Raw genomic sequence first — 18,271 nt, forward strand, 5'->3', positions numbered from 1 at the left:
GGTTTAAAGGCCGTCACCACTTAGTTCAGTATATGCCTGGAAAAAAAAGTCATAGATGGGGACCAAAATGGCATGTTTTAGCAGAGGGCGACACTCGGTAATGTCCTGAAAATATAAATGTATTCGACGGGGGCTGGGGGAGTATTATGGTGATACGAAAATAAAATGATAAAATGTTCAACATGTATACGAAAACTAAGAACAAAATAGTAATTGCTAAAATATATGGCACCCTGAATATGCATGCATACGCATTAACCAACATACTGATAAAAAATAAAAAAAATAAAAATCACTCATACGTACACATGGTACAGACTAACATATATATACATCTTTTTTCATTCGATAGTTCATTTCATTCATATTGAAACGGGCAGATTTAACATATTTACTGTACCTAAATAAAACGGTATTTGAAATTTCTTACTGAAAAAATACAAGCTTGGCCACAAATCTTTTACATAATATGCATAAATAAACACTATTTTTCAATCGTTTATTTAGTGTCTTGAACTATTATTATTCAGGTATGTGAATACAATTAGTCTGTATTGTGGTAAAGGTGGAGCACGTAGTCAACATGGCTCTGGATTCGATTTAGTAACAGATTTGGTGAATCCTTTTTATGATAAATGGCACCATGTTTTAGTAGATAATGCCTTTTGTAGTCCACATTTATGCCACTACCTCCTTGAAAGAAACACTTATATCACTGGTACAGTACGGGTTCACAGGAAAGGCATGCCATCTTCGTTTAAACGAATCCGTGTTCCAAAAGGAGAACGTGAGGTGCGACAGCAAGGACAATTGATGGCCATGAAATATGGCGATAGAAAGCAGGTCACTTTTCTGTCAACGTTTTCTGATCCTAGGTGTGTTTCGTATATATATATATCAAAATCGGTTCAGATTACTTTTCGAAAACAAAAGTTTAGTCCCAATACAAACGAAAATAGACCAAAGCTTTTTCTTATACTGTTTAACGTGAATTTGTCTAGTACGTGTCCATCAAGTATACGTTTCATATAAAAATAAGAAGATGTGGTATGATTGCCAATGAGACAACTTTTCACAAGAGACAAAATGACAGAAACTAATAACTATAGATCACCGTACGATATCTAATAACGACATACCCCATATCGCATAGCCAGCTATAAAACATTTTTTATTTATTCTATGATCGGTCGGAGTATTAAAGAAACAAATTGTATCTCTTAAGTTAAGCAAAAAACACTCTGTGTATATTGAAGTCAGGGTTTCATTTTAATGAACATATACATGTATGTATTTATAAAAATATTTTAATAAATTTTTACGGATAAAGTTTTAGCTTGCAGAAATCGTCTTGTTGTGGTTTAGTATGCTAGATTTGATATTTTGTTAAATCTATTTGTTAGAATTATTCCAACAACTAACGCAAGAGGAGTCAGGAGGGAGGTCCCAACAGTTGTTAATCTGTACAATAAGAAGATGGGTGGAGTCGATCTAGGTGATCAACATATTCAGTCCTATGACCCAGATGTACGATCTCTAAAAATGTGGAAGAAGCTTCTCATAAACATGATTTTGAGAGTAATTGGTACGGAAAAGATGCCATGTATTGAATTATTTTCATTCTCAGTCCTTTCTAAATCAATGTTTATTAGTGGATCATAACACTGATAATAGAAATTGAAAAATAGTTCCGACAGTTTTATTTCAACTTTTTATTTATATATAAACGTATAGTAACTGATTAATATATATATATATATTGGATAACATACATGTATCTTCTTATCTTTCTATTTGTGTGTGTGTGGGGGGAAAAATCAAGTGTGAAATACTAGATTTTTACGATACACATAAAAATATTTCAGTGATTGATTTTTTTTCAGCCAATGCATACCTCATATACAAACAAGTAAACGGACTGAATCGTCGAAAGTTATCAAAACTTCAATTTTGGACGAGTGTTTGCACAGAATCGATAGGGGAATGCAGAAACCCAGACAATGAAAGAGGGTGGCCATCAATGTCAGCAATACCCCTACGAATGAAAGGAAAACACTATCCATACTTCTGGCAAGGTGTGTTTTTTTTTTATTCATTAACAACATAATTATATAATATAAAAAACATTAAAATAAACATTCTTGAGCTTGATATCTAAAAAGGTGATACATACATTAAGTAGATCATAACGTCGTTATCAAAATCCACGACGGTAAAATTATTTTCATTGCACTTCAAAACGTTTCATGTGTTATGAATACTATTTTTGATATTTTTGTAGGTTCAAAAAGAAAACTATGCAGAGTGTGCAAAAAGAAAACAAGATCAAACTGCCCTACCTGCTGTGTTGCTCTATGCATTGGTGACTGTTTCCGCCGGTTTCACTCCATCAGATATTTTTAATGTACACATGCCGCGCATCATACATATTTGTCTCTTAACGCACTTTGTGGATTGATTACATTGAAATGATGTAAAATTGAATAAAACTGTCAATCATTAAAGGTGTCTCTGATATTCTTATATCCAAAACAGTTTTCCTTTTGTGAATCGAATCATTTTTCACTTTGCAATGTTCATTTTACTGCCGATCATTTTTCATAACGTTCGCATGTTGACAAGTACCTGTTTCATTCCAATGTCGACGTTAAACACATTAACGTCATAAGTATCACTATTCTAATGACGTCAAACACATAAACGTTACAGTTTAAAAATAAAAATAACATTGTAATCTTTTAAGCTATATTTGTTAATCATTGTTATACCACTTTTAGAATGAACTGTGGCCAAATGAATATGCATTCTGTTCATAAAAACTGTCAAAAACAGGTATATTTGCTTGAAAAAAATAGGTTTTTGAGGTGTGAATTCAAAAGTAATTTGCATATTGCAATACTTATTAATAACAATTAACTGTAATATATATATGTCCAGTTTGTTATGAATCCAACTTCAAACGTAAATAATCGTACAAAATTTAATATAATTAATAAAGGCGGTGATTAATTTTTCTATCCGTAACACCTAAATATAATAAAAAGACGTCAACACATTTGACAAAATCCGATGAGAATTACAAATATAACATTAAACATGTAAACTAAATACATGAATTTGGGATCAACAAGTACAGAAACACGTCTTATAGTAATGCCAATTCACATTCAGCAAAACAGTCACAATCGGGAATAAGTCACGTTTGGTAATTAAAAGATTAGACGACATAATGACAAACCACAATCTACCATGTGAATAAAAAGTCCTTAGCTAGTTTGGTTAAAGAGACATCATATGGATCCACCAATTCGTGATGGTGTCCATAAAATTTACGGAGTGTCAATTTTGATCTGTCCTCCTCATAACTTTGTTGGAGCAGTTTCTGCGTAAGGAGCACACTCCTGTATATGAAGTCCGTATAGTGTGAACAAGCACGTGAATAGCGTATCAATTGTGATATGTAAACACCATACGAAGGGGCAGAGGGTATGTTACTGCTGAGAAATGGAAAATTGATAATTGGGAAGTTGAAATCGTCCCGTTTATCATAGATTTTCGTGTGAAGTCGTCCATCTACGTCAATATTGAGGAAAAGATCAAGGTATGAAGCAGTCCTTCTAGTATCAGTAGTATCCTTAATTTCAAGTTCACTGGGATATATGAGATGTAAGTATTGGCTGAAGTATGGGTTGTTCAATGATAAAACATCATCAATATATCGGAAAGTAAAATTAAAGAATTTCGCAAGGTGCTTTTTCTTTTTGTCTTTTAGAAGGTTCTGAATAAATTCTGCTTCATACGAATACAAAAACAAATCAGCCAGCAGGGGTGCACAATTAGTACCCATTGGAATACCGACTGTCTGTTGAAATATAAATCCTCCAAACTCAACAAATATATTGTCGATCAAAAAGTCCAGCATTTTAATAATATCATCTTCAGTATATTTTCTGGAAGATTCAGTGTGATTCTTAACAAAATATGAATTATTGTATCCCAAAACAAGAAATTTGTATCTACGATTCCCATTTTAATAGAAAAAGCTCTGTTTTATGAGATGGTGAAGTCGATCTTTCAACTGAGCATGGGGAATAGTAGTATATAGCGTAGAAAAATCAAAAGTTTTTATGTTGCTGCAAAATTGCAAAGATTGTGATCGAAGGTTAAGCAGTAGATCTTTCGAATTTTTGAGAATCCACATTTGGTTAACACCACTGGTAGAATATATCTCCTCACAATATTTTTGAAGCCCATCTTTAACTGTAGAAAGAATAGTAGTCAATACTTTAGAAAGATGTTTAGTCGAACATTTTGAAGACCCAGCTATGTATCGTTCTTTATATGGAGTTTTGTGTAATTTAGGTATCCAGTATAATGAGGGCAAGTTTTCTTCGTTTTCTTTGATGTTGATACCAAAAGAAAGAAGGACAGATTTATGATTTTGTAAAATTTCATCCTTGGTAAATGATGTTAAAGAATATGTAGGATTACCAGTAGTTTTATCAATTCCAAGCTCTGTAGTGAGACATTGCAAATAATGTTTTTTTACATATGAAGACAATATTATTGGAGGCTTTATCTGCCGGAACAACGACATATTTGTCATGCAAAGAGGATAAAGCATCCACAACCTCCGGATTCTTGAAAGAGTTAGAAACTCTTGTACTCATATTACATCTTAGTTTTTGTATGCGCCTCTGAATGCATGATCGAATAGCTTTGATCCATTCAGACAGAGTGTCCAGGTCGGGTTCGTCAAAAAGTTCTCAATTTAACCAAAAATTAACAATTGACGATCACAGACACTCAAAACTCTTACTACTGGTAAAAAATGATGCATCCTCTACAAAGTCAATTTAATAATCCAATCAAGTACTTTCCATCGGATGTTGTTATGTTTTACCGCTGAAGATGATAAGGTGTAGAATAGCATGCTGATCGCAACATTTTTTTATACAGAACTATTTTGATATTGACAAACCATTTACCCTTATGTATTTGATAAAACTGTTAAGTACGCAGAAAATATATGATTAAGAAAGCTAAATTTTGTCTTCCAATCAAAAACACATTCTGGCCAATAATTATCGACAATAGCGATATATTGATTTCAATGATATCGCCTTTTTTCTATAACGGGACAATGTGAGTAGTCACTCAGGCAAGAATACCTTCTTATAACCTTTGTTTTTTTTTAATATTTCTATGACAAAAGTGTCAGTAAAAGGTTTCTATATTAAGTGTATCGTGGTTTAGGTTAATTGCCAATAGGTATTTCAATATTTGGTTTGCAGCTCTGTCGATATACACATCGCAGCTCACATGACAATGAAATAAAAAGGATAACGTCTATATACAAAACTTCCTTAATGTTAGATTCCAAACGTTCATAAAACTGATCAATAGTTAGACGATAAAATCTTTCTCGTCATCAGTTAGATACATATAGGGTCCTACATTGATACCAGTGGATTATCCAATTTATCCAATCGAGATAGTTACATTTGTAAATTATCATTTTTAAAGTCCAAGCCTCGGGGATGACTTTAAAATTATTTATAATTTAACTATTGAGATTGAATAAATTCGATAATCCACTAGTAACTATGTAAGAATCTGTTTCTCTAATGATTAAAAAATAAATTTTCATTTTTTGTTAAACGAAAATCCCCTTCGAGTGCCCCTTCACATTCCGCAAACAATTTCATTAACACCTGTCAGCATATTTTGATTCATCCAGTGAGCTGATAAAGGTTATGACCCCTAAACTCGTCCAATCATCTTCTGAGATTACCGGCAAACACACGTTGATCAGATTATTTTGTACAATGGGTTCGAAAAAGGTCAAATTGGCACAGAATTAGAGAACCGTTATTCGGAAATCAGTCTAATTCTAAAACTGATATTTAACTCATCATTTCTTTAGCATTTTGTAAAATTAATTTACTTTTTAAAAAGTTTTCGTTTTATGAATACCTTTCAGTAGTTTGTTGATAAATTGTACTCCTATGATTTATTTGTCATGAAGTAGCAATACATACACACTGTAAAAGTTTATCATCTAAGATCAAGAAGCTTTTGTATATTGATATCTGAATTACAAAATTTTATCAATAGCATTCTTATTAATGAAAAAGTTGACCAAAGCCGAGTTCGCACCGAGTTTCTTATTAAGGACAGTAGTCTCCTGCTGCATGTATATGGGGAACCCGCCATGCAAATTCACAATCAGTCAGAACGTCAGATCCGGGAGTCAAACATAACCGCTAAAATTAAATATCAGACGATTATACTGGTACGTAAAGATCTAAGATCGCAAACAAATGTGGAGTGCGTTGAGACTCCTACACATCGTATTGGTCAACAAACTGGTGATTGTGACCGTACAATTCTTAGTGCGATTTCAGTCGTTCTTACCCTGTTGAACCAGTGTTCTAAGGAGCACATCCCTGTTAGTTAAGTCTGTAAAAGAAAGATGCAAGAGCATTACGTGTTAAATGAGAAAGGTAAACGTCAAACGATGGAGCCGAGGATACGTTACTACTGAGCAATGGGAAGTTGATAATTGGAAAGTGAACATTATTACGTTTGTTATAGATTCTACTATTAAATAGTCCATCTGTGTTAATATCGAGGAAAATATCAATATATGAAACAGACCTTTTTTCAAAACCCAAGGATATATGAGATGTACGTGGTTATTGGAATGACATTTACATTTAATTATTCAATCTACTGAAATGTAGGTTTTTGAGTGACAGAAAATTATCTTTATATCTGAAAGAGAAAATAAAGAATTTTGAAAGATGTTCTTTCTTTTTGTCTGTAATATAGTTCTGTATGAATTATGCTTCGTATGAATACAAAAACCAGTCTGACTGGTGTGGTGCATATCTAGCACCCATTTGTAAACCGACTGTCTACTGAAATATCAATTCAGCAAATTCAACAAATATATGTTGTCGATCAAACGTCAAGCACTTGATCTCCTTTGTTGTAAAACCTGGAAGGATAAATACATGAAAGATAAAGTGTCTAAAGTTCTTTGACTCACGTTTAAACCATTTTCTTGCATAGTCCTCAACTACATCCATCAGTACCGTTAATTTTTTTTCGAGTTGATAGACATAAGAATTTGATAATTCTGGCCTTACGAAAACACACTCTGAGGAATATGAATACATGTTCAAAATGAAAAGTGACGGGATATACCAAGCGGATATTCACAATTGATAAGTTGAAGAAAAACTGCTTACACCTTGACAAAAACCAAAAAAGACGAACAGAATTTTTTTTTAACAAAACACTACATATAACTTAACGTTGGTGAGTGTTTAAAGATGTAAACCATAAAACTTGTGTTCCTAAAACATGTTTCATATTGGTATTGTGAACGAGACCTAGGGTACGAGAACAAATTTAATTGTGTTGCTTTATTACTGATCCTACATCATTTTCACATGTTGAAGAAAGTATTGTTGCCGTGTTTAATAGTTTCTGTAATGTCATGTGTCATGGTTTTGTTTTAAATTAAGTACAAAAATAGTAAGGTAACACAAAAGGAAAGGTGTATTTTAGTTGATTGATTAATTGTTGTTTGATTTTACTTCGGCGACTATCATGTCATGAAGTCAGGCGGAGAAATTATTAAAGATTAATACATATATATGATCTTGAAGGCATGACGACTGGGATGTAGGACGAGAAAATCGGAAAGCAACTGGAAATCTACGGTATGATGAATAAGAAGACAAATATTGCATAGCAAAAAGACGTCTCATTTCGGGAAGTTTTTAACTGTCGGTTGGAAGACCACGTTGACAATTTCATATTTCTCTTGTTGTTTTTAAATCATAATTCAGTACTTACATAAAACTTCAAACACAAGAAACGATATTTTTCATTTAAAAAAAAAACTCATCAAAGATACCTATGTTATGATTGAACGGCAGCAGAGCGTTTCGTCTACGTAAGACACATCAGTGACGCCCGAATCATAATAATTGGAAAGCCAAATGAAGTACAAAGTTGAAAAACATCTAAGGTCTGCAAAATGCCGTACCTGGGAGACAATTGCATTTGACTGGTCTTTGATTTATATCGAACTACTTTAATTTTACAAGATCTGTTATTTGGACTGCAGCAGATCATAAGCTATATGTTGATCTGACACCAATGAATTTAATCCTGCGTTAGTGTATATTAAAAGATACTTGTTGTCACTATATTTTATAACTGTTTAGATCTCCTTGCTAACATTCTATCAGACAAATCTTTATGGACATTTAACTAAGTTTGCAGTTTTGACAAGTCCTTAAATTTTAAATTGTTTACAAGGCCACCAAGTGTTTTTCTATGCAACCCTTTTAAGTTTTTTTTTAAATGTAATAAATAGGAAGTTTAATACCCTTTTATACTCCCCCCCCCCCCCGAAAAAACAAGAAAAAAAAACCAGCACGTAAATATAGATACTTCACATATTTTCTACCCCATAATATTTTTTTTTACTTATTTCATCATTACGATTAACATAAACAAAACATGCCAGGTATTTTATTCATCAAGTTGATAAGTCCTTTCATATTTTTTAGTTCAAAGTCAAACTTTCAGTCCATTAATACGGTTCACCTATTTTGCAGAACCTACATATTAAATAGATATTTAATTAAGTTTCGTCTTAGATATTTATAGAAATATGCCAAAGCTTATTAATCAAGAAACAACCAAGTCATCATGATACTGAAAAGGATTGAACTAATATCTTTTACCCAAGTATAAGTAATCATGTTCAGGTGATAGTATAACAAACAAGCAAAAAAGGCAAACGAAAATTGTTTATACCTACGCAGAGTATAAATTAAAAAGTTTTCATACATTGATTTTTTACAGGCTGATTTACCAATGAAAATCTACAACGGTTTTTAAACTGGCACTTTATTTTCGATCTGATCATACTTAAAAGCAAATTGCCATAGTATTTTTCATTCATTTTGTTCTATTAAGATGATGGAATTTATTCTACATACAGTAATTCTACTTTTGGTCTTCTTGGTCCGGTTGATCTTGATACATGGTGAGTTCTTTGTATTCTTGAAAACATATATAACCAAATGCAAAGATTTTAATATTTTTAATTGAATTATTGTATTTTAAAATGTAATTCTCAACTTTTTGTATTGAAATTATAAAACGTTTAAGATATTGGCATTTTCATAAAATGCAATGCAATAAGTATTTCATTAACAAAAAAGCATATATCAATTCTGATCACACAACATTATTTCATGGTATCATATGAGCTCTTATCGCTTGTTTTGCCTCTGGACTATCAAAAACGCCACAAAAAAATACGCCGTAGTTTCTGAATAATGGAACTCGTGTCTTGTGTTTCGAATGAGAATCTTTGTAACTTTGTGATTATTGGATATTTTTGTGCATTTAATATAAGTGAATTTATTTATTTTGTATTTTATCATGTTTATGAAATAATACATTTAAAGGACATTTTACAAAACGAAATTTTCCTTACTTGAAATGATTGTTTTTACATTGAAAGATAATTAAGTGTTAGCTTATAATTACAGAAAAATAGAACAAGAAATAATTTAAAGTAGTTTCTAGATGTGTGTGTCCGTCTGGTTTTTTTTTACCAACAAAGATATACTTACATGAACAGTTTATGAAGAGAAATATACGTAGTATGAGTTACTTCTTCTTAGAAAGTATGAAAACTCCTATCAAATAAACAAAAGAAGATGGCTTTATATTTTGGGTTGCTATTATCTTTAACTTTCATATTTTTACATATGAACTTAGAGAAAAGCAACCAGATGAAACATCCATTTTTTTGACAGTTTTAGTTGTGTGATTTGTACAAGTTGTAAGAAAAGTACACATATATGCAATCTGTGATTTTACTTCTCAAACATGCAAGCAATCTGGAATATTAAGGAAATTGAGTCATGGATGTATAATTTCGAGACTGTACATAAAATATTAGCTTTGCGTCAACATTGGGGGGGGGGGGGGGGGGGGGGAGTAAAAAACAATAACGTGAGATCGCTTATGTGTCGTATATCCTTAATAGACACAATTCAAGTGTACTACTTCCTATAATCTATTGCATCAATATTTTTCACCCCATAATATTTTTTTACTTATTTCATCAATATGAATGACATAAACAAAACATGCAAGTTGATAAGTCCTACATGTCATCTGTTTTAGTTCAAAGTCAAACTTTCATTCCATTAATACGGTTCACCTATTTTGCAGAACCTACATATTACATAGATATTTAATCTAGTTTCGTCTTAGATATTCATAGAAATATGCCACAGGTCATTATTCAAGAAACAACCAATTCATCATGATACTGAAAAGGATTGAAATAATATCTTCTTTCACCCAAGTATAAGTAATCATGTTCAGGTGATAGTATAACAAAAAACAAAAGGCAAACGAAAATTGTTTATACCTACGCAGAGTATACATTAACAGGTTTTCATATATTGGTTTTTTAAAGGCTATTTTACCAATGAAAACCTACAACGGTTTTTAAACTGACACTTTATTTTCGATCTGATCATATTTAAAAGCAAATTGCCATAGTATTTTTCATTCATTTTGTTCTATTAAGATAATGGAATTTATTCTACATATAGTAATTCTTGTTTTGGTCTTCGTGGTCCGGTTGATCTTGATGCATGAACCATCTATCCTTAATATACACAATTCAAGTGTACTACTTCCTATAGTCTATTGCATCAGATATTTATCTCAAGAAAAATATAAAGGATGGCATATATCTATATATAAATCTGTACAAAGCAATTGTTGTATAATTACAAATGTCTTAATAACTGAATTTTAAAAGACAAATTTATTTCTATTCCGTTATATTTGGATTTTCCCTATTTCTATCTTTAGTAACTGTTGAACTGATTTGTAGAACTAGTTTGATTAGTATCTAATTATAAGTCTTTGGTTAGTACTGCACGGGTTCTTAGGTGGTTTTACGGGTGGGGTTCTATAGTCATATATAACAGATACTTTGTATAGTATGTATCGAGGTGCTCACAGTAACTTCTACGTACGACACGTTGTGCATAGTATATTATTTGCATGATATTATAATGATTTAGTGTAGAATAGCTAGATGTGTGTTTGTTTAGAGATGTTTGTAATGTTTTTGTTAACTTTATTAAATACTAAATCGTACAGAAAATGATAAGTTACTGCGAGCAAACCAAGCCTAAATTTTGACTTGCCTCTTAATTAGCCATGTAGAAAGATTAGAAATGTTTTGAATTTGAATGAACTTATGAGGTATAATTTAAGATTAAAACTAGTCATATTAACATACTATACTGATCTCGATATAAAACTATTTAAAAATTCTTCTAAATCGTCGTAAATGGATGCTGACGACTTCCAATGATAAGGACTGCAAGGCAATGTACTTTTTCATTTCTTTTATAAAACCCATGAACCTTATGATGATGCTCAACTAATGGCGCCGATTAAGATGTGAAAAATACATGTTGTGCATACAACTATAATAATAATGACTAAAACTTGCTTGATAAAATCTCATTTATAGTTGTCATCAAGCTAATTAAATAACTTTCTGTAGCCAAAAAAAAAAGAAGAAATGACGTTGGGACAACAAAAATTCAATACAAGTATAATTTTAAAAGGTTACAGATTTTGGTTAATAACTGATTATAGGATGGGAGGGGATTAGTATGTTTTTGATCTATTTGATCTATTTTATTTATAAACTATGATGAGTTTATTTAATATAATTGGTAATATCCAATTTATCATACTGATCATTGCAAGACTAGAGCAAATATAACACATCTTTATGGTATTTCAAATTAAAGTAACTGTACTCTACTGATGTTTAAATTTAGTAATTTAATTTTAAGAAACAATTAAAAGCCACAAACATAAAATGAGGGGACCGCATGAAATCCAAAAAAGAACTAGACCGGATGAACCGACATGTTAGCGTCCCCTGTGATGCATGCATTTCTATTTTGTGTAAAAAAGTGGGTGGTTACCACAATACCGTCATCTTTTCCGATAATGTGACCTACATGATTAGACTTATCAGTGGTTATGTTCTTACATAAGCAAGTAGACGGGAGACACATTAAGGCCTTTCTGTAGCACCTGCGATCAACCCCAGTTTTTAATGGGGTTCGTGTTGCTCAGTCTTAAATTTTCTATGTTATGTTGTTTGTCTTTTGGTCGTTTTTCTTTTTCACCATGACTTTGTCAGTTTGTTTTGACGTATGACATGTATCAGTCTGACTACTGTACTCTTTCAGTATTTCCAGCTTCTGTTTTAGATTTATAATAATTTAACTATCATTGTAGGCGCAGACATTTATATTGCTACTCCAAATATAAGAGACTACACTTTATTGTCTAACTATGGTATATCAGCTACAGATAGAGTCTTAACCTTTCAAGTAAGAGCTTGTTCTAATGCTTATGTTGGATTGATGTCTGGAAACACCGAAACTGAACCATTATACGAGATTGCTTTTGGAATTTATAGTAATACAGTTTCAATTATTCGGGCCGGAAAGTTAGGTACACTACCACGTCTTGTTGAATTTGATGGTCCAGTTCTACATTGTTCTCAATATAAAGAGTTCAGGATCACTTGGGATGATAATACGATCAATGTTAGTCATGGACTAGATGATTCGGGGTCTACTTTTCTAACATTGACTAGTGCGCCTTTGTGGCCAATACAAAATATTGGAATTTCAAAAGCATATGGTTCAAATGGGGAGTGGATATTTCATACTCAAGGTAAGAAAATCACACCAGATGACATTCTCAATACCCATTGCATGTTAATGAATTGATGGTCTTGTGTTAATTTGTTTCAATAACATTCTTCAAAAAATATTTAAAAAAAGGGAACGTTTGGCTAAACCTCTTAATAAATATTGTTCTTTTTAGAAAATCAACACAAAAGTGGGTTTAGCGTTCGTTATAGTAATTATTCAAATTTGTGACTTATACCTGTACAAATGTGACGAGTGACAAAGTAACAGATATGTACTAACTACGATATGTTCCTACATCATTGATATTCATATTTCTAAAATCATGAAGTACTTGTTTTTTCAATACTAATTTCAATTGTTCATTTCTTATGTACTTTTTATTAATCTACAGATCGAGACTAAAAATAGAAAAATTGAATTCACGAAATACGAATAATGAACCATTATATCACATTGATTTTGGAGGTAATAGTAAAACATAAAGCCAACGACATTTTTATATACACCACCACATTTCGTTGGAGTATCTGGTCCAATAGAAGACTCTTTTAAGTATACTTAATTCAGGATCACTTGATATAATGATACTATTTATGTTGATTTTTGGACCGAAGGTACTTGGGCTTTTTTTTAAATGTAAAAAGCAAGTTATCTCTATGGTCGATCAAAATCATTTCAAAATCCCTTTTTTATGCAATAAATTTGACTATCCATTTGGTGCCACTGGAGGGTGGATATTTCATATACAAGGCGAGAAATGTTATACAACACGCTTTTTGTATAAATCAATCGAAATATCTGGACAGTAAGGAATGGTTTTTGTCATATTGACAGCAAAAGCCGACATAGAGCTATACTAAAACGATGCATTATAGCATGTAGTCATTAGGTCATCAACAGTGCAGGAAGACAAGTCCAAATATCAATATAGAACGAATAATTATGTAAAGATCTATATGCATGCATGGTTACCCATTAAATATACCAATTGAATCATTGCACAAATATAGTGTCTACTATTTAATCGTGTAAAATTGGGAATTATACAATTGATTGAAACCAGAAAATGAAAGTAGATATTAGTCAAGCAAGTAGCTTTGGTAGATTTTCTTTTTCTATTATGGTACCTGGTCCATATTTAAAATGACGATTAATTGTTTAAATTTTTTATAATAATATAATGTGAATTCACACTTAAATATAAGAGGAAACAAACAACACAAAAGAAACACAACGTTAAAATGTAACACACACAGAAACGAACTATAATGTAACAATGACCATATTCCTGACTTGATACAGGACATTTAAAAAAAAAATGGTGGGTTGAACCTGGTTTTGTGGCATGCCAAACCTCCCTCTTTAATAGCCATGTTAAATATAACATTAAAATGACAACACAACATTACAGGACTACAACACAAATAAATAGGAGAACATATTATATTAAAGAAAGTCATGAATGGCTTGTTTTCTTTAAGTATAATGTTTCAAAAAGTTTAAATAATTCAGACATTCACTTGCCGGAAAGCATTTTTCTAAAGATTCCCGAGAGATTATATTTGTTGAGGGTTGATACGGTGTGTGATGTTGAAAAAGCCATATCATATACACTTTATTATATACCTCACATAGATGTCTTTTTTATGTGACATGACGTCATACAGATTAGGGGTGTGATAAAACCTTTGCAACAGTGACTGGCGTCGATGGCGTGAAGTCATACAGATTTAAGTTGTGATAAAGCCTTCGCAACCGTGACTGATATCGATATCATCACGGGTAGCTGATACAGAACGATTGCCGTTAACCGTATTACACATACAATGTATCTGTATTTGCTACTAACTTTATAATAATACGATTGATTTAACGTCCAATGAAGAATATCAAGCCTGGTATGTACTAAACCAACACGCTAGTAAAACAATTTTGATCTGAACAGCTCATTAACTGAACGGTAAATTAATTAATTTTGTTTCAGTTTTCAAGTAAATTTTCAGATTTAACCGCTACTGTAAATTAAATACTATTCAAACAATGTCCTGATGGTCAATTATATATGTTAAGATTGTTCACTAGTTATTTAACTGTACATATCAACCACACATTGATTTGCATGAAAAGCTACTGAACAGCACTGAATTGACTGCAATCGAATTGTCGGATTAGTACTGAATTTACCCCAATGGATAAGTATAAAAAGAACTAAAAAACTGAACATGACTGTATAATTTAATTTTCAGACTTTTCCGATGATGTTAAAATGAAAATGACCGTTGAAGTCTAAAAGTCATTTACTAGTGACATTGAGTCGTATTTGTAACGTGCTATTGAACAAGACAACAGTCCAAACCGACAAATTATGTGTGTCAACTGGCTTTACCTTCATTAGAAACGCTCAAAGCCGATTATTTGAAAGTCAAGGATGTATAAGAACCGCAACAGTTGAGGATATATGACTAAAAAGGATCTAAAAATAGCAAAAATCCATCTAAGGTCAACTACATGTATGCATACCTTCTCGCGTTTTTAGGAGTTCGTGCGATACCTTTAGGATTGGTATATTACCTTAATTACTTATAGTAAAAGTTCAATGATACGTTAATATTGACATTATAAGACCTAAGAACAAAACGGGATGTTAATATCCACGAGCCTACGCGAAATACTTACAGTGTTCTCTGTCCAGTCCAATTGATTAAAAAAATCCTGTAAACTTCGGTTAATAAAAAGGTATTTAAACAGCCTAAATGCAACATTTTCAGGATCAAGTAAATAAACGTAGTTTTGAGTAGCTGGCTAAAAAGGCGTTTGGACGAGATATTCTGACAACTTAATCTTCATTCTTAAATACAAAAAAAAACGACAGGCAAACAAATACATTTTTTTTTATTATCCGTCGTTCATTTTCCTCGTTTTCTAGCGATCACCATTAAAATCTTTATTATAAACGATTGTACGTTGACTCTAGATGTCTTGATTGTTGGTTTTCTGCCTCATTAAAGTTTAACTCACATCACCGTTTTTTCACACCCAAAGAGTTGACTTCTTCCGCACAGACGTAAACCCCTGCTAAAGAGGGGCATCCATATCGATGTGCGGGGTGTATAAATACGTAGCTGCGTTTGGTCGAAATGGGAACGTTAAATCTGATGTCTCGTGTAAGGAGAGTGTCACGTTATCGTTTCTTAATAATCCTGCATACGTGTCGTCCAATTTTTCAGAACCTACTAGTATATTTAGCTGTAAATAATTTCTGTACCTGAATTTGACCTGTTCGACCTATCAATTGTATTAATTGTGAATTTGCGTTGGTCCTTAATATGAATGTAACATTTGTCACTCGATGTCAACCAATCAACCAATCCATGTAGTTATATGGGTCATTTAAAAAAATGTCCCTCTACATATGCAAATCAAAACAAACAGTACCTATAGAACAACATATTAAAAGATGCAATCTTAATAATGTCATACAAGAATATCTTGAAACATTTTTTGATAGGTGGTACAATATTTTGTCTCTCCTGTTACCATTTTCAAAAGAAATTTCGGTTTATTAAGAAAAAGTTTAGATAAAATTTTAGCTTGTTTTTCGTAGCCAATTATATGGTTTTCAAGAGAATAACTTCTATCTATGTTCATTTTGTGAAATAAAAGATTATTTGCCAATTTTCTAGGTTGTACTGAAAAATGCCTCTAAAAATGCTTTTCAAAGGTTTTAAAAATTACCACCAGTAATGCAAGTCTAAGATAACAATTCATATTGTTCGGAATTTTTTCTCTCTTTCAAATAAACCCAACATCAAGTATATCCCTCACATTTTAGTTTACTTTTGTCTTTATTTCATTGGTAACAGGAACGTACGTTAATGATATATCACTATAAAATGTTCTATCCTGATACCTTTTTGTCTATCCTGTTAACGATATCAGTATTGCACCTGCAAATGCTAAATTGGGAAGATTAAGACGTTATAACCTTAAGATGAGTTCAAACAACGAAATGTTTCATTCTGTCTGCAACTATATGTTATGATAAATTGTTTAACGACATTTCCACCTACAATTGTCTATCCTGCTACTGTAACCATAGCAACCATAGTAACAGGATAGACATAACAGGATAGACACATTTCTTCATTTTCGAATGCTGTTTTGAAATAACTACTCCCTTTGGTAAGGTGATAATGTTTTTTTCTGTTGTGAATTTGGTTTCCAACACGTTATTGCACTTTTTACAAGTATACTTTTGGTGTAATTAATCAAAACTGTTGGTAACAGCATAGACATGAAAAAAGTACCCTCTATTTTTTTTTCACTAAATGTCTTGAAATTTCTTTTCTCTACACTGTCGTCCGAGAAACGTGCTGTGTTAAATGTAAAGGTTAATTTGTACTTTTGAAATCAACACTGACTAATTCAATATTCACAGGGAGAATAATTTAACGGCTGATTTAAGTAGCGGTAACAGGATGGACATGAACTTCATGTACGCGGTTTGAATTAAGTTTGTAGATAAAATAGTACATATAAGGATAAAGAAGCCACGATTTTTCGTTAGAGTACATATTAACGTTCTTATAAAAGTCCCTTTTGTAGATATCAAGGCGATCAGAAAATCGGAAAAAAACATTTGAAATGTGTTTTTTGTTAAATTGCATGCACACAAATTACCCCAAAATCGGACTTAAAAATATATTTTAATTTTATGAAAATAGATTTAAATCGTGTTTGTTATTAATGATCTGAATCATTAATCCTACAAGCTTTCATTAAAACAATAACAAGTGAAATTTCCATTAGAAATAAAAAAAAATTAGCATGGGTGTACTGAATTTTTTTTTTACTTTTTGATACTATTAAACTATTACATGTAATATTCTATGCTATTTTTAATTTCCTTTCTATTTAAGGTAAAAACACTTCACGAGTTTTAAATTGCTGGAAAATATAACTTCATACAAGTCCCCATCCCCCCTTTTAATTAAAAAACCTTAAAAAGCACATACTCATACATTTTTGTAATTTTGACTTGTCCGATACATCAAAAGTGTAATACTATTCTATTGCTTTAAAAACATGACACATTTAATATTAGGGCATTTAAAAAAATATTTTTTTGGCAATATTTAAATGTTGAAAGCCCCAAATGTTGATAGTTGAAATTCTTCAAATTTAACGTGAAAATTGAACACCCAAAGTTGAATATAAAAGAAGTCATTTTGTCTATAATATATATCTTATTGCCATGAGACTTGGTCCACAGGCTTTTAATTTAGTAAGCTTTGGTCACACACAGTTGGTTAATAACAGTTAAGTCCTACTATCCTATTAGATAGGAACATAGTTATTATCCTTTGATTTTTCTTTTGATTACAACATTACATGTCTTGCAAATTTTTTTCATACACCTTTAAAATATATTATGCCTTAAAGAGGATGTATTTAAAGAG

At 31.6% G+C, this 18,271-nt stretch overlaps 1 protein-coding gene across 1 annotated transcript in view; it reads left to right on the forward strand.

Moving 5' to 3' along the window:
• The first annotated feature begins 11,653 nt into the window (after positions 1-11,653).
• The window catches only part of LOC139515055 (polycystin family receptor for egg jelly-like), a 93,692-nt gene continuing 87,074 nt past the window's right edge, over positions 11,654-18,271 (forward strand). The window contains exons 1-2 of the mRNA XM_071304614.1: positions 11,654-11,684; positions 12,388-12,831. Coding sequence (XP_071160715.1) covers positions 11,654-11,684; positions 12,388-12,831 — 475 coding nt within the window. The remainder of the gene's footprint in view (positions 11,685-12,387; positions 12,832-18,271) is intronic.

The sequence above is a fragment of the Mytilus edulis genome, chromosome 3, assembly GCF_963676685.1.
Source record: "Mytilus edulis chromosome 3, xbMytEdul2.2, whole genome shotgun sequence".
In the NCBI taxonomy this organism is placed as follows: Eukaryota; Metazoa; Mollusca; class Bivalvia; order Mytilida; family Mytilidae; genus Mytilus; species Mytilus edulis.